Below are 27,955 nucleotides of genomic sequence, written 5' to 3' on the forward strand. Positions count from 1 at the left end.
GTTTTTTCTTAGAAAATATTGCCATGTACTTCTCATTACACCAGAGCACGTTTTGCGACTTTAGTGGATTCAGATTGCAGCCACTTGCCTGTTCCTCGGTTTTGTTAATCGGAGCCGATCTCACCCAGTCTAGGAGCATGTGGTCTGTGCATCGTACATTAGTCCTAACATGTTAGATGTTAATGCTCACTAGCGGACTAATTGAACAACTGGAACGCACATACCAGAAAATTGACCAAATGTTTATCTTGTAAAAATGTTTAAAGCTAGCCGGTAGCCAGGCAGCTCCCTCCCCTTTTTCCTTTTTTGAAGCATGGATCCTGGATAATGGATTTAGCACGTTTTTCTTTTTCAATTTTTGCCTCACAGAATCTGAATGATGGGTGGATAAGAGAGGGTTGCATCTTAATAGTGGTTCAAAATGGCGATAGTCTCTACTTGCAATAATTTGATTCTGCTTTAAATTGTTCTTTTGCTTTTGTTTACGAATTTGCATTGCAGCCTCACAATTTATTACTTTTTTAGGCAAAGCGAAAAAAGCAAGCACCCCCAGAGAAGCCAGCTAAGAAACAGAAGACTGGGGAAAGTTCTAAAGGATCATCTGCTTCGTCCAAACAGAGCAATAAAGTAGATGATAATATGTTCCAAGTAAGTTGGTGGTAGTGTACAAGACACTTTGATTTAATATTTAGAAGATTAGATATGCCATTGTATCCTCTGTAGAACTAACACTCCAGAGTACATGCAGTTCCCTATGGATATTGCCAGTGCCGGATTTCAGTTATGTGATTCTCGACTGTCAATAGCATGCAGTTTGATTAGATTTCTGATGCTAGTTTAGGCATTGTCTCACCCTTTAGAGTTGGTGACATACTTGGGGTATTTGGGCAGTGACGCTGCCAACTTAGAATCCTGCATGGTGGTCTCTTAGATGAGCATATGTTTGCCCTATAGTATTTGCTCTAGCTGTGAAGCTGTAGCGTCTACCAGATTGTAGGGAATCTGATGTGGAATACATGGTGCTCAGTTTATTGTACACATTTGTATTACTGATAATGACCTTAGTGTGTGGAATATACTTTTTTTTGACGAAAGAACATAACCTAAAACCATACACTTTCTGTCCAGTCCTTTGGCATTCAATATCCTTTTTCAAAGGCTTGTTGTCTGTACCTTAAAGCAGGACAAAGTAAGTGCCTTAAAGTTCTGTTAGAGCCAGAAAAGCAAAAACCAAAGGAAATGATGGACGGAGTGTTGAACATTGCAAGCACTCACCCCCAGTCAACTGATCTGGGTTTAATCCATCACCCTTCTTTAGCCCACTCTGCCTCCCCAGTTCAGACATGGCCATATGCAAATCAGTCTGACCCTGTGCCTCATGGCAACAGTCCAGCCCGAACTGCCAAGCCATGTCTTCACTGAACCGGAAACAAGCTTCCTAGGACCGGTTTCTGGCATTTCAGTCGTCGGCTGATGGACGGCTTGGCAGTTCGGGCTGGACTGTACCCATGAGGCACAGGGTCAGACTGATTTGCTGTTATCTGTTATTGATCTACAGAGCGATTGTTGAAGACTTAAGTTTGTTTTGATTAAATGGGGTATCCCCTGGGAAATGTGTTTAGGATCAGATCTGTAACAAACACCAATGATAATTCAGTTGAGTTTGAAGCTGGATTTAATTTGTTTCCCATACTTTTTGTCTTGGTGAACGTACTTGAGTTTTTCCAACAACTTTTGTTTTTTGCACAGATTGGAAAAATGAGGTATGTCAGCGTTCGAGACTTTAAAGGGAAGGTACTAATTGACATTCGAGAGTACTGGATGGATCAAGAAGGAGAAATGAAACCTGGAAGAAAAGGTGAATGTGATCACTCTATAGGACTCTGTCTGTTTCTTTTACTTGCTAGATTACAAAGGGATAGTGACTAAAGTAAACATCTGAACGTACAATAGAAGTACTTTTGGGATCTCTTTTCGCCCGAATTGGAAAGATTTTTGTTAAGTAAAACTGGCATGGTTTTTAAAATCCTTATTGGTTCTTTTGGAGATGACTATTATAGTATATTTTTTTTTAAACCCTGATACTGGGTAAACCTCCAATAGGAGGGCAAGGAAGCTGTACTTTTGTGAAGATTCACAGTCTTGTGCTTAATTAGATGTTGCAAAATGTTTGATTTAATTGCCTTGAAGCAATTAGATGTGTGGTTTAGATGGGAGCACTGACGGAGGAGAGGTGTAATCGTGGGAGTTCTGTTGGCAGTCATTTGTACATCAATTGGGCCATCTCGCTGAGTCGATCATTTGGTCCTGTGTCTTGTCATACTACATTTGCTTTTCATCAAGTGTAGTTTTTTCATTAATTCACTACCAATGCTCAAACTATGTTTGTCTTTATCTGTTTTTATTCTTTATTTTGATATAGAATGTCTTATCAATAACCAGTGCAACAGGTAATGTACAATGGAAATAAGTTATTGCAGTTCATTCAGCTGCATGTAAGAATGGAAGGGATGGTTTCCTTCCGTCTTCAGTGTTTTCCCTCATCACTGCAGTCTTTTGCGCTACTTTACATTTACCCCCTCTCCATCAGAGATAGTTATCCCATCTGCAGTCAATTCGATGGCCAAAATCGCCGGATTCCACCGGAGTTACCGAAGAAAACTGAAACCCTTCCTCGACGCCTCTGACCTAAAAACTGCAATCCAGGCTCTAGTCCTTTCCAGACTAACATATGGATGCTCTACTCTCGCAGGGCTACCCATGAACTCTCTGGCCCCATTGAAAGCCTGCCTCAACGCCACCGCCAGACTTCTAACTGGCTCAAAGAAATTCAACCACATCTCTCCCCACCTCAAAGCTCTGAACTGGCTTCCCCTAGAGGCCAGAATCCAACTTAAACTGGCCTGCATTCCTCACAAAGCTCTCTACTCCAATTCCCCTGCATTTCTCGCCCAGAAACTAGTGATATCCGAAGGAGCCAGAAACTCCCGATCTGCCAGAGTCCTTTTGCTTCAACCAGCTCGCTTACGGAAGAAAAAAACCTACAATCTGCCTTCTCTTGGGCCGCTCCAAGAATCTGGAAAACTCCTCCCGACCGCCATCAGAAGACTTCCGTGCCTGGCACGCTTTAAAAAGGAGACCAAAACTTTACTAATGGGCAAATTCCTCGCATAACGATCACATTGCAATCGCCTCATCGACCTGTTCCACCCACCACCTCTGCATTATCCATCGCTTTACAGATGATACCTACCCTGCACTCTGGGCATTTCCACCCAAGAGTTGCCTCTGTCCGTGCCTTCTGTTATAATGTATCTACCTGTTTTTTATCCCAATTGTATCTGGGACTTCAAACTGCGTGCTATTTCTTTATAATGTATCTACCTATTTTACCCAATTGGTTCCCTCCCCTCCTAATTATTTTGTATACCACCCTCAATCCTGTAAAGCGCTCTGATACCCTCACGAGTCTGGTTCGCGCTCTATAAAACTATAAATTAAATAAATAAATAGTCGTATAGGCTTAATGGACTCCCTCTACATCCTTCAGGCACAGCTTCACCTGTTCCAGCTACCTGTATCATTCCTCTTTCCATTGTTGCAAGATATAGCACTCGCGCCTCATGACTAGTCGTTCTTGCTGCATTCATAGTACTGCAGTCAGTTTTTTAGATAAAATCAGTACTAGATTCACAAAACAGATTTGTGTAGTCGGAAGATTTGCTACTTTATAATGTATCAGTGGAAGGGTTCAGGGCAAGCGATACCTAATCATGGTCTGTATGTCTCCTAGAACATTAGGCCAGACAGCAGTTAAACAAGACATTCTTATACCAAATGAAAAACTCCAGTGCAATTAGAGATTTTGGAATTATAATCCAACTTTATTTATGGATCATAATTGACGTGCTATAACTTTTGAGTAATTTATTGTTGGTGATCAGGAACCTGGCATCAAGTTATAACATTTGTAGTGTGCTTACTGAGTTTGGCCCATAGATTGTTGTCAAACTGCTTGTCCACGTCCTCCGGCACATTTTACCAATACATTGATTTCTCTTATTTCTTGGCTTCTCTCACCCTGTCCCCAGAACTAAAGTATGTAAGTATGTATTACTAAATGGTGAGATTTTAATGTTCTTCATACTACTTTAATAAAAGTATATGGCAAAAAATGCCCTTTTGAAAGATTCTCTAGAAGCTCTCCACTTAACTAGGACAGTGTGGTTTGTGTGCCTTTTTCATCCACCCCTGGGACGATGGATCACTTGTGTATGCTCTTTTGAAGACAACCCTTTTTGTTTCAATGCATTTTATGAGTTCTGGATTACTGATTTAAGCTTTCCTTTAGATTTGTTTGAAGGACAGGTAATTTTACTGTACAGAGATGGTGTCTTGTTTTAGATAATTTGTTGTATATTAAAATATATTGCCAATCACTGAGGCGCCTAATATAGTTGTGCAGTAGCGTGACTTAGTGTTTAGATTTGGTAGAAGTGGTATGAGGTCACCATCTAGGATCTAAAATAACATTTGCACCAAAAGGTTTGTTAAAGCTTTGGTCACAGAGGACACAATCAATCGGCATTTGTAAAGTGCAACGCTGTCACCCCTACGGGTGTTTGGGTGCTGTCTCTGTCGAAGAGCCAGGTCTTGAGTCTTTTTCTGAAGTCTGCCAGCAAGGGGGCTGCATGGAGCTGGAGGGGAAAGTTGTTCCAGGTCTTGGCTGCGATGCATGAGGAGGAGCGCCCACCACTGCAGCTTTGACTGATGCGGGGGGGGGGGGGGGGGGGAGTGAAAAGTGCACGTGTCTACAAGGTTAGTGGAAGTTCAGTCGATGGTTGATGTAGGCAGGTCCTAGGTCGTGGAGGATTTGTAGGTGTGTGTGTGTGTGTGTGAGAGTGAGGATCTAGAACTGGCATATCTTTTGGATGAGGAGCCAGTGGCGGTCTCAGGTGGTAGGGCAATGTGGTTTCGTCTTGGGTGGTCCACGATGAGTCTGGCTGCAGCGTTCTGTATGGTCTAGAGCAGTGGTACTCCTAGTATGGCCCGCGAGCGGCCCGGCAAGCCTTCCTTGGCGGCCCGCGGACCTTGCAGACATTGTTTTGCACTGATGCCCCTGTTTACTGTTTACATCCGTGTGTTCTGGGGTCCCTCCAGAGTCCTGTCTCAATCTCCACAGCTATCTGTCACAAGGAGCCGGGTGAGCATGTGCTGCAGCTCAGCCAGCTTCAGAGGACAAGGCTGCATTTTCACAGAGAGAGGACAGTATTCACGTGCCAGGCTGCCTGCAAAGCAGAGGCGATGATGCACATCACCGTGACTGCACTGCTGGAGGGAGCTGGCTCGAGGAAGAAGTACACCCGAGGCACGCCGGCAGGAGCCAGCAGCGGCTTGTGCTCTGAGGGAGAACAGGACACAAAACACGAGGACTACGTACATTACGTTTCCTTACCAATACAGTGGCAAATATCTGCATGTGTGCATGTTGTATATGTACATTGCAAACCTAGCTGAAAAGCGCAGAAACCTTGTTTACATAATTTCAGAGGCACAACTAGAGCCACATTTCGGGAGGTGCGACTGAAAATTTGGGGGGGGGAAGGCTGACTCTACCAGCAATATGGAGAGTGGAGATGCAGGGGCTCTAAGAAGGGCTGAAAAACAACAAAGCCTCGTTAACATGCAAATGGTCTTTTAAAGACCTGTGAAGTGCTCGGGTGCGGCTGTTTGTGTGCCTGGGAAGCTGTCTCAACCCCGGCTGCCACACACGACGGGAGGGGGAGCTGAAGCTCTTTGAGCTCAATGGGCGTTGTGGAGTCTGGGCTGGCGTAGGTGCACACTTACAAGTGCAGGACTACGCACATATGCCAGTAGGGCTGTCACCTTTCCACAAGAAAAAACGCTATTTGTTGTTATTTTAAGTCTTCAAAGGCCCATTTGTGATGCTAAACAGGACTGTAAACAAAATCATATGTATGCCTCTGATATTTATAGGTTTCATGTTGCTTCATTTTGCTAGCGAGAAAGTGTCCGTCATAGTTGTTGCAAAGTTACAGTACCACTTTGATTTGTTTGGGAAATATATATATATATATATATATATATATATATATATATATTTTCCTCTAGTCCTGCCCCCAACTAACCCCACTCCCACTAGTGCGGCCCTCAGCCACAAACCACACCATCATTTTGGCCCTCGAGAGAAAGTTTGTGAGTACCCATGGTCTAGAGTCTTCTGAGAAGCTGGGTAGAGATGCCGGCGTAGAGGGCATTGCCGTAGTAGAGACGGCTGGTGACGAGGGCCTGAGTGACGGTCTTTCTGATGTTGGTTGGGATCCATCTGAAGATTCTGCGAAGTGTGTGGAAGCAGAAGGAGGCAACTGCATTGACTTGTTGTTTCATGGGCATTTGGCCATCAAAGATGATGCAGAGGTTGCGTTCATGGTCTATTTGTGTGGGTGTAGGTCTGAGTTCTGCCAGCCACCAGCTGTGTTCCCATGCAGAAGTCTTGTTCCCGAAGATCAGTACTTCAGTTTTGTCGGAATTGATTTGGAGGCAGTTGGCTCTCATCCATTTGGCTATGTTGAGCATGGTGCTGCAGAAGTTGGTTTTGGCATTGGAGGGGTCCTCTGTGAGCAAGAGGAACACAAAACACTTACCATGCAAAACAGATGGTTAGTTTAATGCAGGCATTTCCACTGTAAATTAACTAAATGTGTTTGACCCCTATTGGTTTATCAGCGTTTCCAATCAGAAGTCGGGTATGCGTTCCTGTGTGGCTGCTTGCTCCTTTTAAATCTTCTTATCTTCTGATGTAGCAGTCAAGGCCTAGAAGTTTGAGGTTCCATTGTAGTTCTCAGATCTGGAAATACTTTGAGTTAATTTTAAATAGCCAAATAATTTATTTTTGTGTTCATTCAGGACCCTAAATTCACGTGCTGAGCATTACTGTAGAGTACTTGGATCTGGAATTCTGTGTAGAAAAGGTTTACTAAATTGTAGCTATTGACAATCGTAGGATGGCAGTTCAAACTACTCTTTCCCATATATTCCTCATACCCATAGCAACTTCTTCAGATGTAGTTGTTAAAATACATTCCATAATATTTGGATACACAGCCCAATTAACAGTAGCATTTGAATGGTCAGTATGCAAAACAGAGAAACACGAGATCCACATTCAGGCAGCCCTACTAGGATGCGGTCCATGAGAGGTAATTTGGTTACCCAGAAAATCTGGACCACAAGTGGGGTGTGTTTCAGAGTCCACTTACCCAGCACCAGAGGTATGAGAACTTAAGAAACCATTGTCTCAATCTTCCATCCCATTCAAGCCCCTTCTCCACCATGGAAATGGAGTATTGTACTGTCAAAGTTGATGGGTCCCCCTTTTGAACCTTTACACAAGGTGACTGCAGACTTTATAATGGAAGACCGCTCTCCTTGTAGCTATTACTCCTGTGTGCAGAGTCCGTGAAATGCAGGCATTGTATTCACACAAGCTTTACACAGTTTTTCATGGAAACAGAGTGGCAATGAGAACTCATCCTAGTTTTCTTTTGAAGGTGGTGTTGGATTTTGATGACTTGCAGTATTTCCTTGGCAACCTTCCTCCCAAACCTTTCAGCCCAGCGGAAAGGGCTCATAATACATTAGCCTTGCAAAAGGCTCTGAAATTCTATCTAGACAAAACAAAAGACAATCTGGTCCGCTAGTTATTTTATGATCACTATGGCTCATTTATAATTCTTTCCTCCTCAAAGTAGTCCATTTCTAGATGCATAATTGCTTGTTACCCGTGTAATTTCTTGTTACTAGTTAGGAAATGAAGTCTCCCTGCTAAACTCTACTGCAAACAACAAGATGAAAAGCAGGCACAATGGCTGTGTTTGGAAATATGCCCCTCTAAGAGATTTGTAAAGCTACTACTTGGAGATCAATACCGTTACTATAGAGCAGATGTCCAAGTGCTTAAAGCCTCTTTGAGGAATCTTTTTGGGTAACAGAGCGTTTATTTTTTTTTCTTGTGTGCAGGATTTATTGGGATGAGCTTGCTTTTCTGTTCGTACCTATTGATGAGACCCCCCCCTGCAAGAGAAAGAAAAGGTTCTTACCAGTAATCCTAGTTTTGCAGCATGAATCTTTTTCTGGATTCGCATGCTGTGCAACATTCCGCCATCTAGTGGTTGGTTCTGGAATTGTCGTTTTTTTTTTTCTCTTTCTCCGAGGGCTTCAACCACCATTTGGTGCTAGGTCCAGCCTATGACGCATTTACGAGAGACGAGGACCACCCTACTCTCATGGGACCGGGGTACATAATGTATTGCAAGGAAGCAGTGGTACCTGTGGAATTGGTATTAGAATAAACAGTATATTTATAATAATACTACAAATTAAGCACAATGGCGATTAGTCTAGGAGAAGATGGACGGGTTTTCAAGAAAGCCCAGGAGGTAAAATGCATTGTGATTTGTATTGAATCAAAAAAAAAAATCCTAACTGCGGGTTAAAAAAACGTGTTCGGTTCTTAACAGAACCTTTCGGATCAATGCACAAAGCAGCACCCCGGCTTATCATAAAGACTGCAATTTTTATTGCAATAACATCACTAGAGAGAGTAAGTGAACTACAAGCATTAACTATTGAGGAAGCATACATTCAAATCCACAAGGACAAAATTGTCCTATGGACCAATTCTCAGTTCCTATCTAAAGTAGTAGGCAAATTCCACATGAATCAAAGCAGAGCTTTCTTCAGAAAGCCCTCAAACACGACTGGAAAGAAGTCTTAATACCTTGGATGTAAGAAGAGCCTTACTATGCTATCTACAGGAGACAAAACTATTCCATAAAGGGAATAACTGTTTGTCTCTTGCACGAAGTCCAACAAGGGTGTGCTTGTTACAAAGGGGACAATTGCATGTTGGATTGTAGAAGCAATTCAGATGTTATTACTCAACTGTAAAAACATTAAATTCCCGGCCAAGAGTGTGTTCCACAAGGAAAAAGGGGGCAGCTAGCCTTTATGGCCAATGTGCCAATAGACCCTAGATGTACAGCCGCTACATGGGCAGCTCCACACACCTTTACCCAGCATTATTGTGTGGATCTACAAATGGTAAAGGAAGTATTTCAACACCTGTTCGCAAATTTCACATCTTACCCCAACCATCCCAAGGAAGGGGAAACCACTACATAATCTAATGCACAGCATGTGAATCCAGAAAAGGATTCATGCTGTAAAACAAAATTAGTACTTACCAGTAGAAGTAGTTTTGCAGCTTTAAGAGTTTTCTGAATTTACATGTGACCCACCCGCCTCCCCAGATATGAGGAAAGCAAACTGGTGGGAGAAAAAATTACATTAAAGAAAGAGAAGGAACTTAAAATGGGAAAAGTAAATACATAACCTTAGTTACAAAAGGAAGGAGGAAAAAAGAATTTGAAGATAGCTACCACACACAGTAATTTCCGGGGCGCCGTCTGTCATACAATGGATAGACCTAGCACCAAATGGTGATTGACGATGCCCATGAAAAAAGAGACCATTCCAGACTCGACCACTAGATGGCAGAATAATACACAGCATGTGAATCCAGCAAACTCTGCAAGCTGCAAAACTACTACTGGTAAGTAACCATTTCGTTCTCCTCCAGCATAATCTTCATCAGTCATACGCAACTCTCCTCCCTAGACAAGATGCATTCTAGCTCTATTTTAGCTTTTTCTGGTCAAACTCTTTATTACATTTTTCTGGGCACAATATCATATTGAAAACATACAAAGGATGTAAGCTATAAACAGGATAGTGTAGTGCGAAGTATGGATACAGTGGCTAGAGACATGGCTTAGTAAACAGCTCAAACAAAGTCTAATGTAACATGGTCAACTGTTTAGGCAAATAAAGCAAGTCTACTACCCTATAGTTCCCCTCCACCCCTTAACGAACTGTAAACAAAAATCCATACAGTAAGACATAACGAAAAAGGGCTCATGTAATGTGCCATGTAGAAGGGTGATTGATAGGGCTACGGATTCAAAGACAAGACCAATAAGCTGGTGAAGTGGTCCCCAGGTTCTCGACGAGGATCAGAGCATAAAGAAATGTAATACTCTTGTACGGGTTAAGCAGACGCTGAGCTGTAGGCCCTTTGAGAGAAAGGTGACCAGTGGCCCCATTTGTATTAAAAAAAAATTATATACATCTTGCGGAATGTCTGTCATACTTTCCATCGTTAATGCTTGCCAAAGCCTGGCACGCCATTGTTTAAGGGAGGGTGAGGGGTTCTTTTTCCAGGCGGCTGACAAGGTCGTCTTGGCAGCTCCCAAGCAAAGCCACATAATGGAGCGATCACTCAATGTTTGATGTTTTAAGGAGTCATCATGCAGCCCTAATAGTGCAAAGCTGTAGGAAGAGGGAATGGAATAGCCCTGTATAGTGTTAATTTGTGCCAAGATTTCTGTCCAGAATGGTTGTATGATCGGTCTGACCCACAATATGTGTCGGAAGTCTCCTTTTAGACCACACCCCCTCCAGCAAAGATCTGTTGTGTTAGGGAATATTGTTTTCAGTTTAGTGGGATAAAGATACCAGTCAAGCAAAATCTTGTAGTTGGCTTTTCTAAGTCCCAGGAAATGGTTGTATTGGGAAATAATTTCTGCCACTGTTTTTTGGTTATTAGGCCGCCAAGAACATTCGCCCCTAATAGCGTGGTGTAGTCGAGTGGAAAGTATTAAGCAGATTATGCCCTTGGCTCGCCCTGCCTGCTGTACACATTTCTCAGTAAGAGAAAGCTTTCGAGTGGCTGCCTGGCATACTTCAGGCTGTAGGACCCAATGTTTCAGATGAGTCTAGTGATATTTTTCAGAATTAGGCAACCAAAATCCTGTTGACAGTGTTCAAAAGTGAGATGGTCCCACCCATAGAAGAGGTCTGAGACGACCTGACATCCACCTCTCTCCAGGGATCAAAGGGTCCCAGTATGAGACTTTGGGGGGGGGGGGACAGGATTGAAGTGGGGGGGGGCAGGATTGAAGTGATTAGGGGTGTAGGGGGAGATAAAGGAGGTCCAACCTGGCACCTGAGTGACTGTGATCCGCACCTTAAGGGTTGTTCAGCTAGGCGTGCTCAGATAGGTGTTAAAGGAAACATCCCAGACATATCGACCCACCACTACCCTGTCCATATAGAGCCAATGTTTGCAGTTACCTCAGGGATTCATTTGCTATAGCTCTCAGTTGTGCTGCTTTGTAGTAGTGGTAAGTCTGGAAGGTAAAGGCCCCCTGCTTCCCTTGGGAGCCGTAAGTGTTTGTAGGGGAGCCATGCTCTGTAGTCATGCCAAATGAAGCGTATTACCATGGATTGGAGCTCAGAAAATTTCTCTGTGCACCTCGATGGGCAGGCCTTGGAAGAGATATAAAATGCATGGCAGCACGGTCATTTTGTTGGTGTTTAAAAGCCCTAGCCATGAAAGGTAGAAGGTGGCCCAGTGTCTGAGATCCAATTTGAGCTGGTAAAGCAATGGGGGAAAGTCAGCCCAGTAGACTGCTGAGATCTTGGGGGTAGTTTTAATACCCAGGTAGGTGATAACTTTTCTCATCCATTGGAAAGGGGTTGTAGACACCGGCCGCTCGATATCGTGTGTGGGGAGGGTGAGGTTTAAAAGAAAGGAGTTATGTAAGTTTATGCGGTATCCTGTCTCTGTTTCTTAAAGAGACGATTCTTATTGCAGAGCATTTAATGAGGTGGTGGGTGCAGTGAGAGAGAGAGCAGCACATCTGTAAATAGAGAGATATTCTGATCCACAGAACGAAAAGGAATGCCTTTGATCTCTGGTGTTCACAGCGGAGGGTTCCATGCTGAGTGCAAATAAGTGGCGAATGCAGGTATCTGTTTTGGGTGCCATGACTGAAACTAAACAATTCCGAGCCTACCTCGTTGACTACAACCTGTGAGGCTTTGCAAAACATGCCCAGATCACGGCAATGAACCTCTCATGGAAGCCAAATTTATATAGAGGGTTTGGAAGAAGGGCCATTCCACCCGGTCGAAAGCTTTCTCAGCTTTTTGGTAGCTTTTTCGGCCAGGTGGACTATTCTCCTTAAGTTGTCACGTGTTTGTCTCCGGCGACTAAAACCTTATTGGTCCGGGTGAATCTGTTTGTTCAGAATCTTTTCTAATTGTGTGGCTAGGATCTTAGGGTAGAGTTTTGCATCCAAATCAAGTAAGGCTATAGGCTGTAGGAAGGGAAATAGTGTGGGTCTTTCCTCATTGAGGGAGTTACCATTTTGGTAGTTGCCATATGGTTTAATAGGAGTGTATGAGCTCTGCACTGAAGGTCTTCTAGAATAACGTTGTTATTCCGTCGGGTCCAGGGGATTTGTGTCTTGAGGGGTACCACTCTAGCCACACCTCTTCCTCATTTATCGGGCTGCTCAACTCCTAATTCTGGACTGCTGACACCTGATGTAGTTTCACCTTTGACAATTATTCTCATTGGGCCTCTTCACTGGGTGGATCAGAGGTATAGAGATTCCTCTTAAAATCATGAAGGCCTGAGCCTTATCCTGCTCAGAGGTAGCATGTTCACCGGTATCTTTGTAAATTCAAATAATAAAGTATTTTTCATGTTTTACTCTTCAGTTGGTTTGCTAGATAGGTGCCCACTTTATTTCCCTTATCGTATGTTCGGTGTTTAAGGCGAAATAGGGGGAATTTGGCTCTATGGTTATTAAATGGCATTTAAGTTCCCTTTCAGGGCTCCCTTGCAATGCAAGTGTGGGCGTTTCTTTGAGTTTTCTCCATAGGATTAAAGTTCTGCTTCATTTTGAAAGAGTGTAACTTCGCCAAGACATCTCTTGGTCGCTTCCCTTCACCCTGTGTCCGTAGACCTACTCTGTGGACAAGTTCCAGCTTAACCTTAGGGCCCCCAGTAGTTCTGAAAACAGATCCACCACTAAGTCCGGACCCTCCGATCCCTTCTCTAGGCCTCTCAGCCTGATGTTTCCACATTGAAAGTGATTTTCAAGGTCTTCACATTTCAGAAGTGTTGCACGTAGGTGTGGTTTAAGACTGGTGGTATATGTGAGAAAGTGGCTCTGTACATACTGTTCCCAAATAGGTACAGTGTGTACAGAGTCCACAGAGGTTTGACAGAGGTTAACGTTAGATATAACCTTACTCCCTAAAGTGGTAGCTTGGTCTAGCAGTAAGGCAGTATCAGAGGACAGTGTAAAGCATTTGTTGTACACACTCAGTCAGCAAATAGTCTCGCACACTCAAGAACTGAACTCTAGGCCAATGGTTTATATAAAAAATATATGGTTTTATTTTAGAACCAACAATAGGTATACTTTCTCAGAATGAGATTCTTTAGTTAAATACTTTGCAATAGGCAATTGACTTTTGCAGATAATAATTTGTTGCAATAGGCAACACCATTTCAAACACAATAATACATTGAGCTCAATGGGAATTTTAAGTTATGTGCAATTGATTTCCGGATTACTTTTCTAACTCCAGGACTGGATCCTAGATTCAGTCCTCGACAGTTCTTGGAAACAAGTGGGTAAATTCGTTTTAGTTACTGTTGTGATTTTTAAGCAACATTTTGCTATTTTAAAAGTTGACACAAACTTTTCCTAATCAAATTACCAATGTTATCCTATGGAAGGAAGTTCACTTAGCAGGTAAGTGAGGTTAGGGTTACTTTTTCGAGGTCCGTGTTGGATCCTAGGTCCAGCACTAGTGTACCACCTGTAAGCAGTTGAGAAACTGTGTTTAAGTTACACAGGCGATTTTTAAGGAATATTTATAAGTTTGTAAAATCGACAGAAGAAATTTCACAGAAAAACAGTCAATGGTTTCCTATGGGAGAAAATTGAGTTAGTGGTAAGTACGGTCGTGAGTACTTTTCAGGGTCAGTGCTGGGCACCAAGATCCAGCACTGTGATCTCTCCTAATAGCAGGTGAGTATTTCTGTTTTCGTTACTCGGTTGATTTTAGGTGAATATTTTAAAGTTTAGAGACTTCACACTTAGAAGAAATTTCAAGAGGAACCAGTCAATGTTACCCTATGGAAGAAAAGTGAGTTAGCGGCTTTTGTGCAAGTACTTGACTGGCAGAGTGAAGGTTCTGGTCATAGACTCGGGGGTCTCCCAGGGTCCGGTAAGTACAGTTGCTCCCTCAGCGGCACAGGGGCAGTCGGGTGCAGAGTGAGTTAGGCCCAATGTTATCCTAGAGGATTCAGGGGGGCGCTTGGTTGGTGGTTGCTGACTAGCAGGCCACGCGGCTGTGGGAGCTGGGCTCCTGGTCACTTGCTCAGGGCAAATGGGGAAGTACATAGGAGTAGAAGTTGCACTGCCAGGGCCACTCGGGTGGCTGGGTGCAGGGTGCTTTTGAGCCTTTGGGCGCTCAATGGATTGCCTTGGAAAAGCTCAAGGACTAACAAAGGCTGCAAGCTCAGGGACGAAGATTTTCAGGTGCCACCACCACTTCGAGAGGTAAGTTGGGTAGTTGGAGGATAGGTAGGTACCCAGGAGTCGGGCACAGGGGGGCGCAGGGTGCAGGGGTGCCTTTTGGCAGGGTGCAGGGGTGCCTTTTGGTGTCTGGAAATCTTGGTTGATCGTGGTTGGGGAGTGGGGGTCCCTGGTTCTGAGGCTGCAGGCGTCTGGAGCGTCGAGGTGGGTCCTTGGGTGCCGGATTCGGGGTCACAGTTGCCGGGGGGACGTCCTCTGGGTCTTTGTCCACTCCGGCACAGGCCAGGCTTGGCGGGTGCAGGGTTCGCGGTTCCGGGCTGATGCCAGGGGTTAGATACTTGCTTTGAGCAGTCACACTGCTCGTGGGAGTCCCAGGTGCTCAGAGTCACAAGGTAGCCAGGTCCTCCGGGGTTTGTGAGGTTGCTGGCCACAGGAGGTGCTGGGATTTAGCAGGAGCAGGTTCGAGGGTCAACAGGCCGGTAGGGCTTGGGCCAAAGTAGTTGGTGTCTTCCTCTTCTTAGCAGCTGCACGGCAGGTCTTCTTTTTTCTTGATCATCTTTGCTGGTTTAGAATCTGGAATCTAATGAAGGTTCAGGGTGCCCCTAAATCCTAAATTTAGGGGCGTTACATATGGGTAAAGGGCAGGGACCACTGGGTCCCTGTCCTGGGGTGGGTACATACCCTATCCTGCCACTCTCCTGTGGGAGGGGGGCAGTGGCTTAGTCCTGATTGTGTAGGGCTCCCCATCTTCAAGATGGTGAGGGCCCGGAGATTGGATGGATTGAATTGGATGTACATTTGTAGAGCGCGAATTGCTGCCCGGAGGCGTCCAAGCGCTGAGAATGCCAGTGACCCGCACAGAAGCCCAGGGGGGGAGAGAAGGGGGTAAATTAGACTGGATGAAATAAAAAGGTTTTTAGCTGTTTGCGGAAGGCCGTAAGATTGGAGTTGGCTCTGAGATGCAACGGGAGGCCGTTCCAGGCTCTGGCAGCATTATGGGAGAATGTTCTACCTCCGGATCTGGCTCTTTTAATTCTGGGGGCCAATGCAAGGAAAGTCTGACTAGAGCGTAGGCTTCTGCTGGGCGTGTAGTGGGTAATTAGGTCTCGCGTAATCCTGGGGCCAATGTTCCAGAAAGCCTGGTGCGCTATGCACATAGCTTTAAACATAACTCTCTGGCGCACCGGTAGCCAGTGAAGGGATACCAGTCCGGACCTCACTGAGTGTCTGCGGGGAAGGTCGAGAAAGATGTGTGCTGCGCAGTTCTGGACTGTCTGAAGCCTTCTCAGAGTGGAATCAGGAGCACCCAGATAAAGTGCGTTGTTAAAATCAAGGCGTGACTGAATTAGACCTTGTACGGCTGCTTGTTTAGCTTCCAGAGAGAGGAGAGGGAGAATTTTCTTTAACATCCTCATGATGCCAAAACAAGTGGCTGAGAGTTTTGTGGATTGTACATTAAAGGACAGAGATCTGTCCAGCCAGACTCCGAGACTCTTGATACTGTTTTTGGGAGTTGGGGGGGATCCCAAGCTAGGCGGCCACAGGGAGGCGGGGAGACTAAGATCAGAGGGGCCTAGAAGCATAAGCTCAGTTTTGTCCCCATTCAATTTTAAGCACGATAGGGACATCCAGGTCTTCACTTCCTCCAGGCACTCTCTGAGCCCGCCCCGAACAGATGGATTGGCTGCCTGCGACATGGAGACCACCAGCTGCGTGTCGTCCGCATAGGAGATGATCTTAATCCCGAATGGGCGGACGACATCAGCCAGCGGCCTCATGTACAGATTGAAGAGAGCAGGGCTCAGAGAAGAGCCCTGGGGGACTCCGCACTTCAAAGGTCTGCTGGTGGACACAGACTCTCCTTCGAACACACAAAAAGATCTATCCTTTAAGAAGGACTGGAACCAAGACCAGGCTTTATCCTTAATCCCGGCCTGGGATATACGGTCCAGCAGAATGTCATGGCAGACCGTGTCAAAGGCCGCGCTGAGATCAAGGAGGATCACTGCCACTGATCCTCCTTGATCCAGGATTTTTCTGGCTTCCTCGGTGACCATGAGGAGGGCGGTCTCGGTCCCATGTTTTGGTCTAAAACCCGTCTGGGTGGGGTCCAATAGGTGGTGATCTTCCAGGAAGTTTATAAGTTGTAGATTTATATATTTCTCCAGGATCTTGCTTGCCCATGGGAGCAGGGAAATGGGGCGAAAGTTGCTCAGATTGGTAGAGTCCAAATTAGGCTTTTTTAATAAGGCTCTGACCATAGCCTGCTTCTATACGGTAGGAACTGTGCCAGAAGAAATGGAGGCATTTAAGACCTCCCTAATAATAGGTAGGGTGGTCTGCGAAGCTGCCATCATTATATCTGGTGGGGCAGGGTCATCAGGGGATCCGGATTTTACTTTTCGTGCTAAGGGTTCAAGAGTGGCGAGATCCAGAGGGGGGGAAGTGAGTCAATGTGGGTGGCTGTTTACTGGGGGGTGGGGATAGCGGGAAGGAGAAAGGGGGTTGGGGGGGTAGGGTTTTTCGAGGGAAAGGCAGAGTAGATAGAGCTTATTTTCTGATGAAAAAATTCAACGATATTATTGCAGTGGGTAGTGGACTTGTCCACCTGCAGACTAGGGGGCTGTTTAGTTAGTTTTTTAATGATTTGGAAAATTTCCTTGGGTTTTGATTTAGCAAGCAGGATTTTCGTGGAGAAGTATGAGGCTTGTGCCGCTTTTATCAGTGTTTTATATTCACTGATGGCTTCTCGATAGAGGGTTTTATTGTCTATAGAGTAGTCAGATCGCCAACGTCTTTCCGATTTCCGGCAGAGTCCTTTCTTGTCTCTGAGTCTCCGTATACCACGGGGCAGTTTTATGGGAACGTTTGAGCGTGATTTTCTTTTTGGGCAGAACAACATCAAGAGATTGAGTGATCCAGTTGACATAGGCCTGATTAGCTAGGACGGGGTTGTCATTAATCAAAGGTGGATTCTCAGCAAGTTTGCTGGTCCACTTGTCAACTGCTAGGTGGGACCAAGCTCTCGTGAGTCTAGTGGTAGGTGTTGGTTCAGGGTTTTTGAACGCAGTCCAGTTAATGGGAATCAGGAAATGGTCCGTCCAGTGCAGGGGAATTGGTGGACTGGTAAGAAGGCCAGGGCAATTGCTGAAGACCGGGTCCAGCAAATGGCCCTTCACATGGGTGGCAGAGGTGACCCGTTGGGAGAGTTGCAGAGCTGCTAAATCCTCTGCTAAGGTCAAGGCTATGTGGTCTGACGATGACTCGAAATGAAAATTAAAGTCACCTAGCAGGATGAAATTGGATGTGATAATAAGACGTTCAGCCACGCTAAGTGGTAGACTGACATGGAACTGCTTCGGAGGGCCAGGAGGGCGGTAGATAAGAGTGCCGGAAGGGCAACAGTTGGGTGATAATTCAATGGTGAAGGTAAGACTTTCACAGTCCGTAATAGTTTCGGAGACCACTCGGCAGTGGACTTGTTCTTTATGAATTATCGCCACGCCTCCTCCTCTCCCTGTAAGTCGGTCTTGGCGGGATATTTGGAAGCCTGGTGGGAGGGCTTCTATGACCGCTGGATCGGCCTCAGGGGATAACCAGGTTTCTGTTAGAAACAGAATGTCTGGTGTGTGTTCCTCTATTAGAAGTGCGATTTCAGCCGTATGTTTGGGGAGAGCGGCAGTTCAATAAGAACATACGGAAGTCTCTTAGCGGGTCCATGATTAATTTGGGTTTGAAGGAGTAGTGGCATTTAGGACAAGTATGCGGCAGGGTGTCAGCTTGATAGCTGTGTCGACCACAGTTGCTGTTGGGTGTCCTAAGACTGTGGAGGGTTTCAGCACTGTAGTGTATAGGTTCTGAGGACTGGGAGGCAGAGGGACTGGCCCTAGGCCCTGACTCGGCGCAGACGAGCTTGCCTTATGCGCGCCTTTGGCGCGCATTCGTCGCGCCCGCTGCGCTCGTCCGCTGCGCTTCCGGGGCATACACATTGTTATAGGGCTGGGAGGGGGCGTGTCCTCGAGGGGGGCGTGTCCCTCGCTTCAGCGTGGCCGATGGCGCCTGCCAAGACTCCCGCGAGCTCTCCCTCTCAGCGCTAGGTCAGCTGCTGGGGATGCTTTCAGGCAGGGGAACCAGGAAGGCAGATACTGGACAGTATAGCAGCAAAAGGTTACAGGTATTTTAAAACCATGAATGTGCAAAACACGCAAAGGCTATCTCCTGGCTGTGCCTCAGGAGGGGTGAAAGGTATTCTGACGCGCTCGCAAGTCAGCGCTCAGTGTATATGCACAAGGGGGCGTGGCCTCGAGGGGGGCGTGTCCCTCGCTTCAGCGTGGCCGATGGCGCCTGCCAAGACTCCCGCGAGCTCTCCCTCTGAGCGCTAGGTCAGCTGCTGGGGATGCTTTCAGGCAGGGGAACCAGGAAGGCAGATACTGGACAGTATAGCAGCAAAAGGTTACAGGTATTTTAAAACAATGAATGTGCAAAATACGCAAAGGCTATCTCCCGGCTGTGCCTCAGGAGGGGTGAAAGGTATTCTGACGCGCTCGCAAGTCAGCGCTCAGTGTATACGCACAAGGGGGCGTGGCCTCGATGGGGGCGTGTCCCTCGCTTCAGTGTGGCCGATGGCGCCTGCCAAGACTCCCGCGAGCTCTCCCTCTCAGCGCTAGGTCAGCTGCTGGGGATGCTTTCAGGCAGGGGAACCAGGAAGGCAGATACTGGACAGTATAGCAGCAAAAGGTTACAGGTATTTTAAAACCATGAATGTGCAAAATACGCAAAGGCTATCTCCCGGCTGTACCTCAGGAGGGGTGAAAGATGTGCTTCACCTCGCCTCCCCCACCTGAGGGTTGGGGTTGGCAGGGCTGGCACATCCCCTGTCCTTACTTGTAGATTCCGGCCAGTCTTCCTGCCAGAGTGGGGGTTTAGAACCGGTAGGGGCCAGCTGCTGATTACAGCAAGTGGCCTGGAAAAGCTCACAAAGGCTTTGAAGCTTCCCCCTGCCCATCCTGGGGGGAGGAGACCTAGCACCTCGCCCAGGATGTGCATTGTTGTAGGCTCAGAAGAGCGGGGGGGCTCTCCACCCAGGGGTCCAGCAACATGTCTGCTGTGTGGCAGCCTCTCAGACAAGACGTGGATTGTAGGTTAGGTTTCAGGGGGCATCTCTAAGATGCCCTCTTTAGCGCTTTGTACATTAAATCCCACACTGGCATCAGTGCGGGTTTAATGTGCTGAGACATTTGATACCAAACTTCTCGGTCTTCAATGTTGCCATTATGGTGCTGTGGAGTTCGTGTTTGACGAGCTCCCGGCACCATATACTCTTTTTTTTTTTTTTTTAAACTGTTTATTACAAAGTTCAAAGAATATACAAAGATGGGCCTACAACCTTCAGGCCGGCCGCTAGCAAACAAGAGGAGCATAAGATACACACAGTAGAACGCAGGCTGCGGCAAAGGGAAACGTACAGGAGTTAGCCGCGTTGATGGCCACACCATCCGGACCCCACATGACGGTTTCTTTTTAACATAAATAACAACAAACAAAATCAAACCACAAGGCAACCCAGAATCGAAAACAGCAGCATGTGCTCCCCTAGAAGGGGGACCCTACCAATCCATAGGAGTATCAATGGGGGGGAGAAGGTCAGAACAGGGACTGGGTGGACTCAGTGGCCGGTACCGTAGAGCTAAACCGGCACCATATACTCTTAAATGGCAGCACTGCACTTAGTGCCCAGGAATGGACCTGGGTACTGTAGGGGCACAGGGCCCATGCTCCTGTGCCCACACCACTGGCATAGGGCACCCAGCTAGAGGGGTGGCTGATGTATGCCAGGGCAGTGTAGGTTGTGGGCATGGCACACATGGATGTGTGCCATGTCGACTTTGTTTTGTCTTGTACCCAGACACTCAGCATGCAAGGGCAGTGTGTTTGCATTAGGGTACAGGGCCTCTAAGGGTGGCAAAATAAGTGCTGCAGCCCTTAGAGGCCTTCCCTGGTCACAAGGCCCTGGGTACCTAGGGTACCATTTACCAGGGGCTGACATGTGGCCAGGGTTTGCAATTTGGGTTTTAGGGAAGGAACATAGGCCCTGGGCAACTGATTGGCAGGAGTCCAGGGTACACTCAGTCAAAGTACATTTAGCAATTCAGCAAAAAGTGTGGGCATACCATGCAAGAAAGATGGCACTTTCTCACAGTAGAGCTCTCCAGATGGTCTACCTACTGGATGAGGGTTTGGCAGGCTGTCTAGGTCAAGTGTCAGATCAAAAGATGCCCAATGAGGGGGTCTGTTCTTTTTTTAGTTCTTCACACAAGTATTTTTTTTAAGTCTGGAAGGGAGGTTAGGAGGTCCTCCTTAGTCAAGCCCATGTAGTCCTTTCTATGAGCGAGAGGTCTGTGTCAGTTGGCTGAAATTAACTCGAGACCCTGTTCGTTTGGGATTTTTTGGGAGGCATGTAGAGCGTGGTAGTTGATGGATAGGCAATGGCTGTGGCACGTCGCTGTCAAGTCAATATCTCTATTACGTAACAAGGGGGTGAGTATTTGATTGGCCATGCGAACCACCTAAGAACATCAGGTGAGAGTTTCAACCGCTCGTATTCTGTAGTACACACAGTATGATCTGACTTGCAGCTAGAAATTTGGTTTGAGCCTGGGGCTGAAGATACATCTTGGTAGCTACTAGTAGCGCGCCATGGCCATCTGTTCTACAGAATGACTGAAGGAGGCAATGAAGGCCGAAGGAAAGTCATCCCCTTGAAGAAGATTTTATAGCTGGTTAGCATTCCATCGTGGAGTAGCATTCAGGATTCAGAAATTATTTCACCTGGACATAATAGTGACCTCGTTGGTGGCATGAAGAAGTAATGGACTGATAAGTCCACCACCTTGGTGGTGTCATGAGGCGGCCGCCATCTTTGAGGAGCACGATAGGCCTGGTCTTTGCAGTTGATAAGAAGCTCCAAACAGGTGTCTCCGGGGCCCCATCAGTCTCCCACTAGTCTCTCCAGAAGCAGGAGCAAGGTCATAGAGGATCTGGCAGGCGAGATTTAAAGCAGGGGCTGTTGGGGCAGCTGGACACTTTGGAATCTGGCTCTGTATATACTATACCAAAATGAGGTATAGTGTGCACAGAGTCCAGTGGAACCCCAAAGGTAGGCAGAGGTAAAACTAGATAGCACAGGGAGAAAGATGCACTCTTGAAACCCCCTCAGCAGCGCACAAAGGTGACTAGGTGCAGAGTGTTGAGTCCCAATGTTATCCAATGGGGAATACAGGGCCTCTGGTTGGTGGCTGCTCACGAGCAGGCCACAAGGTTGTGTGAGCAAAGCTCCTGCTGTTAGGCTCAGGGGGATCCGTGTTAGCACCCAAAGTACACCTGTAGCGGCGCAGTGGTGGCTGGGTGCAGGGTGGTGACTTCGGGTGCCCTGTTGGTTTTAATGGGGATTCTCCTGTTGCGTCAAAGACTGCAGGCTCGGGGACGAAGATCTTCTGGAGGTGACCACTGGTTGGTGAGGTAAGTTGGGATGCTAGGATACAGTCAGTTAGGCCACCCAAGACTGTGGGACTTCGGGTGCAGGGGTGTCTTTAGGCGTTGGTTTTCCTACCAGCTCCGGTCGCGGTCATGGGGGTTCTCCAGAAAGAGGCTACAGGCTTTGCTTGGAGATTCAAGGCAGGTCAGAGATCACAATATCCCGGGTCAGGATCGCGGGGGGGACCTCCTCGTGGTGTTGGGCCACATGCGACAGGTGCAGACTCTCTAATTTGGCCAGAGCCACAGCCTGTGGGTGAGCAAATCCGGTGCTCACAGGACAGTTTTTCTTGTGGAAGGCAGGGCAGGTTCTCGGGGTCCTTGAGGTTGCTGGCTGAAGGACACTCCGGGATTGTGAGGTGGGGGCAGACCAGTAGGTATAGGGCCAAGTCAGTGGGCGTCCTCCTCATCTTCGTTTCACCACGTCTCTTCGGTCCTTCTTCTTCTCCTCTTCTTGGTCGGTTCTTGTCTTAGGAGGCAAGGTTCAGGGTTTCCCCTAGAGACTAAATTCAGGGTGCGTTACAGGTAAGTAACGGTTGGGACCAATGGGTCCCTTCCCTGGGGTGGGTACAACCCCTATTATGCCACCCTCTAGTGGGAGGGGGGCATATGCCTCACTTTGGTTGGCTGGATCCCCCCTGACCTCACCCCCCCCCCCCCCCCCCCCATCTGCTTCACCTCGCCTCCCCCACCTGAGGGGTGAGGTTGGCAAAGGTGGGAACACCTCCCTTCCTCACCATATACTCTTAATGGCATTACTGCACTTACAATGTCTAAATATGGACTTGGACACTGTAGGGGTGCACCTGTACCCTCACCACTGGTATAGTGCACCCAGCTAGAGGGGTGGCGACCTATGTCGGGGCAGTGGTTTGTAGGCATGGCACACTTGCATGGGTGCCAAGTCCTCTCTTCACTTTGTTCTGCACCAGAACACGCAGCCTGCAATTGGGGGTGGGGGGGTGCAAAAAGTGGGGGCAACCATGCAAAAAGAGGGTACTTTCTTACAGGCACCCCCTGCAGCAAAATCAGAGCTACAGTCGCACTAGTGTGCGTACAGGCTCGTCTGGGAGTGCACTCACTCCATGGCGAGCCGAGCCTCATTGTTTCTCTCTGGCCCCCTGGTAGGTGTGTGTGCGCCAGTATGCCTGGTTCGCAGACTGTATAAGGCCTCAAAGCGGACTTTACAGGGGGGATGCGAGAGTGCCAATGGGGAGATTCTTGGCACTCACCTCTGCTCTGGTTGGTCGATCGCTCCTTACTGACCTGGGATACTCCCCAGGCAGGGAGGTCATCATCAGACTTGCTTTTCATTATGCCTCATGGTAGAGTCCTGGGTTGTGCCGGTACAGGTTTTGAAGCGTTGGCGCCTGCTAGGGAAGTGCCAATCTTCTCCGGAGGTGAAGAGGCTGACCTTGTCATCTGCAACCTAGATGGTGTACCGACAGCTATTCCATAGCGGAATGTGGTGAGCCCAAACCTCCCATGCAGGCCTCGCTGCGACCCGTCCTCAGGCAGCATCCATGTAAATGTTCTGTAGGGCTCTGAGGAGGGGCATTCTGGCTTCATCCTTTCACCTTTGTCCCCTTGTGTCTGATTGTTATGGAGTGAGGGATCGCCTGCAGAAGCACGTTACCATTGATTTAAAAGATTAAGGTAGTGGAGCTCGTACCGATCACGTCCGTGAGGCCACGTTGGCTGACTATGCCTCCCCCTTTATTTATTTAATAAAGGGTAATGAGATTTCCTAGGCACTTCAAGTGTAGTGACTATTTTGTACAATTGGGGTTATTAAACAAATTATACTTAAATGAAATGTGGCCATTTCTAGTCTATATTTGGTTTCTAATACAATTATTTTTAGGTCTATGGGCAGTTTTTCCTACAAAAATACCTTGATCATATACTTATGTATGTTCGTAAAGTGCTCTGGGATCCTGCGTGTGAGCACAACATTTCTGTGTTTAGGGCATTGATAAAGATTCCTCTGGAAGAGAACTGAGATTACAGTTAAACATTTCCTTTGACTAGTACCAAGCTCCCAGCAAAATTGAACACCATGTTAATTAATTGCGAGGGGGGTATGTTTGCTTGTTGGGACAGATGTGGAGAACAGGGAGACGTGCAGCATATTTAGTGGTCATATCCTGAAATTCAGATCTTTTGGATAGAAGTGCCATGTAATATTTTTTGGAACCTTGGGATTCCTATTCTTGAGAACCTTTCACTGATTATTTTAGGTTGGGCAGTCAAACAGTTTATTACTTTACTATGGAAAAGTGCTACTTAATCTATCATTCGATAATGGTCTGGAAGTCTGTGGTCAGTTTTGGCGATGGAAGGTCTGGCATAGGGCTTGCCGGGCAAAGGACAAACTCAGGAATCGGTGGGAACCACTTCTGAACTACCTGACTGAAGGACTGCCACCTCTGCCTTGCCCATGTTCACTATGGTTCCTACGTGTATTGGATACATTAGAAGGAAAGAACTGTGGATACCCCAAGAGTAGGGATACTCCCTACTCTTTAACAAATGGATATCTTTGGTTAACAATTAATGGATAGCATCATGATTAGAATACTTGTAAAGCGCATGGCTGCCTCAACAATGAGGCGTCCCTGCGCTGAAGCAAGACGAAGTGGGGGACAGAAGAGGGATTAAAGTTGAGAAAAAAAACAAGTCTTCACAAGCCGTCTGAAGGCCTGGTGATCAGAGATGCTGCGGATGTGTAGGGGAAGGGAGTTCCATAAGGCAGGGGCCAGTCGCCTGAAGGAACGACCACCAGATCTGGTCCTTCGGATGCGAGGATAAGATTCGCCGAACGCAGCGCACGCGGTGGGGAGTAGAGGGTGCACATGTCGCTCAGAATATCTGGGCCGATGCCGGTCAAAATCTTGTGCATGGTGCAGAGCGCCTTAAAGTGTACTCTGTGTACAAGGGGCAGCCAATGCAGGCGGAAAAGATTAGAAACATGGCTGTACTTAGGAAGGGCAAAAATGCCGCGTGCTGCAGAGCTCTGGACCCGCTGCAGTCGGTTCAGCACAGACTTATTAGAGCCAAGGAGAAGCACATTACAGTAATCCAATCGGGCCAATATAGAGGCTTGGATGATCAGCTGCCGATTTTGAGCGTTATATAGACCCTCTGCAATGGCCAGGATGTCTTTAAATTTCGTTCTGTCCTGTCTGGGATTGTTAGACAGACAGGGTGATCACCAATTGGGTGTCGTCAGCGTATGACACAAAGGAGATTCCCCTTCCCCTAGAGGCTATTACGTTAATGGGTGCTTGCATTCTATCAAATTGCTTATGTTCATAATATAATCAATAAAATATTAGGGCAAAACATTTAGTTAATGAGAATTTAAGAATCAGCCTGCATTCATTACACCAGCATGAGGCGTGTTGTTTTTTTAAACTGTTACTTGTTAGATACTGCTCTGTCCAGTGGAGAGTACTGTATGAATGTGTACACACCTCATTTTTTAAACATAACTGACTTCTCTGTTGTGTTGCAGGGATTTCTCTGAACCCAGAGCAGTGGAATCAACTGAAGGAACAAATTTCTGAGATTGACGATGCAGTAAAAAACCTGTAAACCTTGCAACATTCAAATCCTATTTGTTTTAGTAGTTTTAAGAGCTCTTTTACATTGGTGTTTGTTTTCTATAATTACTATTTCCGTGTTGTGGTACATTGGGATGTTCCAACAGTTTGAAAGGTTAATAATTTTTAGGTGAATTACGTGTAAACTGAGCGAATCTTCCTGGTGTATAACCTTTTGTTACCTCCATGGTTGTGTAACCAGCTTCCCCACCCAGCTGCTCCTCCATCCAAATAAAATCTTACAAGGATTTGTGCGCAGTAATTTAACGCTTGCAGGTTATTTTCTTAGTAATGTTTGGCAAACTCAAGCTGACTGTTCATACAGCCACCCCAGTATGTGGTAGTGCAGGATATCATTAATTTAAAACCTGTGTTGCCAAAAGACAACATGATTTTGTGCCCTAGCATTCCAAGATGCTGTTTTCCAAACCTATTTTGTACTGTAGTTGGATGTAGTTTGATCAAGAACTTTCAATCCATCAAACATCTTGTAAGAAGATACATAAATTCACAGTATAACTACATATTTATACATCAAACGTTTGACACAGCCTAGTTCCCATGATTGTGGGTTTCAAAAGTATGGTATGCGTATGTGGCTCTCATTAAACCCCTGGTCTGAGTGTTTTTCTTTGTGCCCTTAACAATGGTGAGAAGGGACTGAGAGCAAACAGAAGATGGATGTAAATTGTCAACTAAAACTTCTTTCTGGCTTATTAGTCTGGGTTTTGGAATTTGCTTTAGGTATACCATGGAAAATGTTTCCCATTCGAACAGCCATGCCTGTAACCTTTATAAATGAATATTAATAAAGTGAATCAAGCCAGGAATAACCAAGATGAATGATAAGGGATTGGGGCGAGGAGGCGACTCAAAATTGTGCACAGCGAATGAGAGTTAGGGAGTTAATATTCAGTCAAGCATGAGGAGGGCAGCACCACATAACTGTCTGGATCTGTAAAATAAAAGAGAATGAGCAGTTGGTAATCTTACAGTATTTGTGGTTGGACCGTCATCACACTTTGGTGCGTGAGCTGAAATTGGACACACATTCTATATCAAGACTGCCAGCTCAGTGTTAAACGATTAAACTGCTGTAAAGGTACCTTTTTAGTTTGTTTTGGGTATGAAAAAATCCATTGTTTTTCTGTATGCCTCTGTTGTCAGTGTAAAATATATAAATGTCTTTTGTACTAATTTGCAAAATGAAGATGATGAAACAGATTTTGTTGGAAAATATTGCTTTAACAAATGATTTTGTAATCTTGCATCTATTTCATGCAGGTTATATTTTTTCTAAAAATTGAAAGTGTTAAAATTGGCAGTCATGTCAATTTTACTAAGGAGTTTTGTCCCGTAACATTGGCCTAGTTCAGAGTTATGGCCAATCAGTATAATTTAATGTTGAAACAGCCTTTGATGTCAAATGTAACTTTTTCTGTTTTTGGTTGGAAGCCGTGATGGGGAGATGGAGATTAAGCACGTAAAGTGTGAATGCACTTTCAAATCTGTCTACTGAATGTACCTGAATGTACTATTATTTTGACTTGAAGTAATAAAACTCTTACAATTCCAAAGGTGGCTGTGTGAATCTTATTATTTTTAGCTTTGATATAATGTATTTTACTTTATGGAGCAGTTGTGGTTAGAAGTAGAAAATTAACACCAGCATATATAAACCATTTTCTATGTTCACTGCATTTTTTATGTCTATTCGGAGTGTCACTTTCACACAGCGTACCTCGTACCATCGTTTGATAAATGTATACTTGTTTTTCTAGATACTGCAATAGCCACCAGGTCAGTTGTCTGCTGTGTTTAATCAAAATCCAGTCAGTTTGTAAAAGCACCCACCCTCCACAGCTTGAAGCCATACATCGAACAAGTACACAGTCGCCTGGAACATATACTCCTTGCTGAGTGGCCATTTCTCAGACACCGAATACAATCCTACAAGTATTGCAGATTTGTTACATTTCCCAAAAGAGGTGCTGCTCTGCGCTAAAAAGCCTTGAAATAGAGATAGACTTGTAAGTAGGTTGAGGAGTGCACATGGGTTGCCTTTCACAAGTGTATAAAGCGGTTTGTGCACAGAGGGTTAGAGCTCCAACATTTGTGCTATGTTGCAGAGACTCTCAAACCTGAGCTGGATAGTTTGAAAATCTGAGAGCATTTGTCTTCATTCCTAAGCGGAGTCTACTGTGCTTCACATTATCATAAGGTGCAGACTTAGTCAAGTGAGACCTTCCAGTGACAGCTGACCTCATGCCAATGATCAACCTGGTTTATTCAGATTTTAAGCACTCTCACAAGGAGAATCCATATGCAGTCTCG

General features: G+C 46.0%; 1 protein-coding gene across 2 annotated transcripts in view; it reads left to right on the forward strand.

Moving 5' to 3' along the window:
* The window catches only part of SUB1 (SUB1 regulator of transcription), a 78,029-nt gene extending 50,831 nt beyond the window's left edge, over positions 1-27,198 (forward strand). For both annotated transcript variants that reach the window (XM_085630716.1, XM_085630725.1), the window contains exons 3-5: positions 526-648; positions 1,750-1,858; positions 25,534-27,198. In XM_085630716.1, the coding sequence (XP_085486842.1) occupies positions 526-648; positions 1,750-1,858; positions 25,534-25,613 (312 nt within the window). In that variant the 3' untranslated portion in view covers positions 25,614-27,198. The remainder of the gene's footprint in view (positions 1-525; positions 649-1,749; positions 1,859-25,533) is intronic.
* Positions 27,199-27,955: the final 757 nt, after the last annotated feature.

Source organism: Triturus cristatus, chromosome 2_1 (genome assembly GCF_964204655.1).
Source record: "Triturus cristatus chromosome 2_1, aTriCri1.1, whole genome shotgun sequence".
NCBI lineage: Eukaryota > Metazoa > Chordata > Amphibia > Caudata > Salamandridae > Triturus > Triturus cristatus.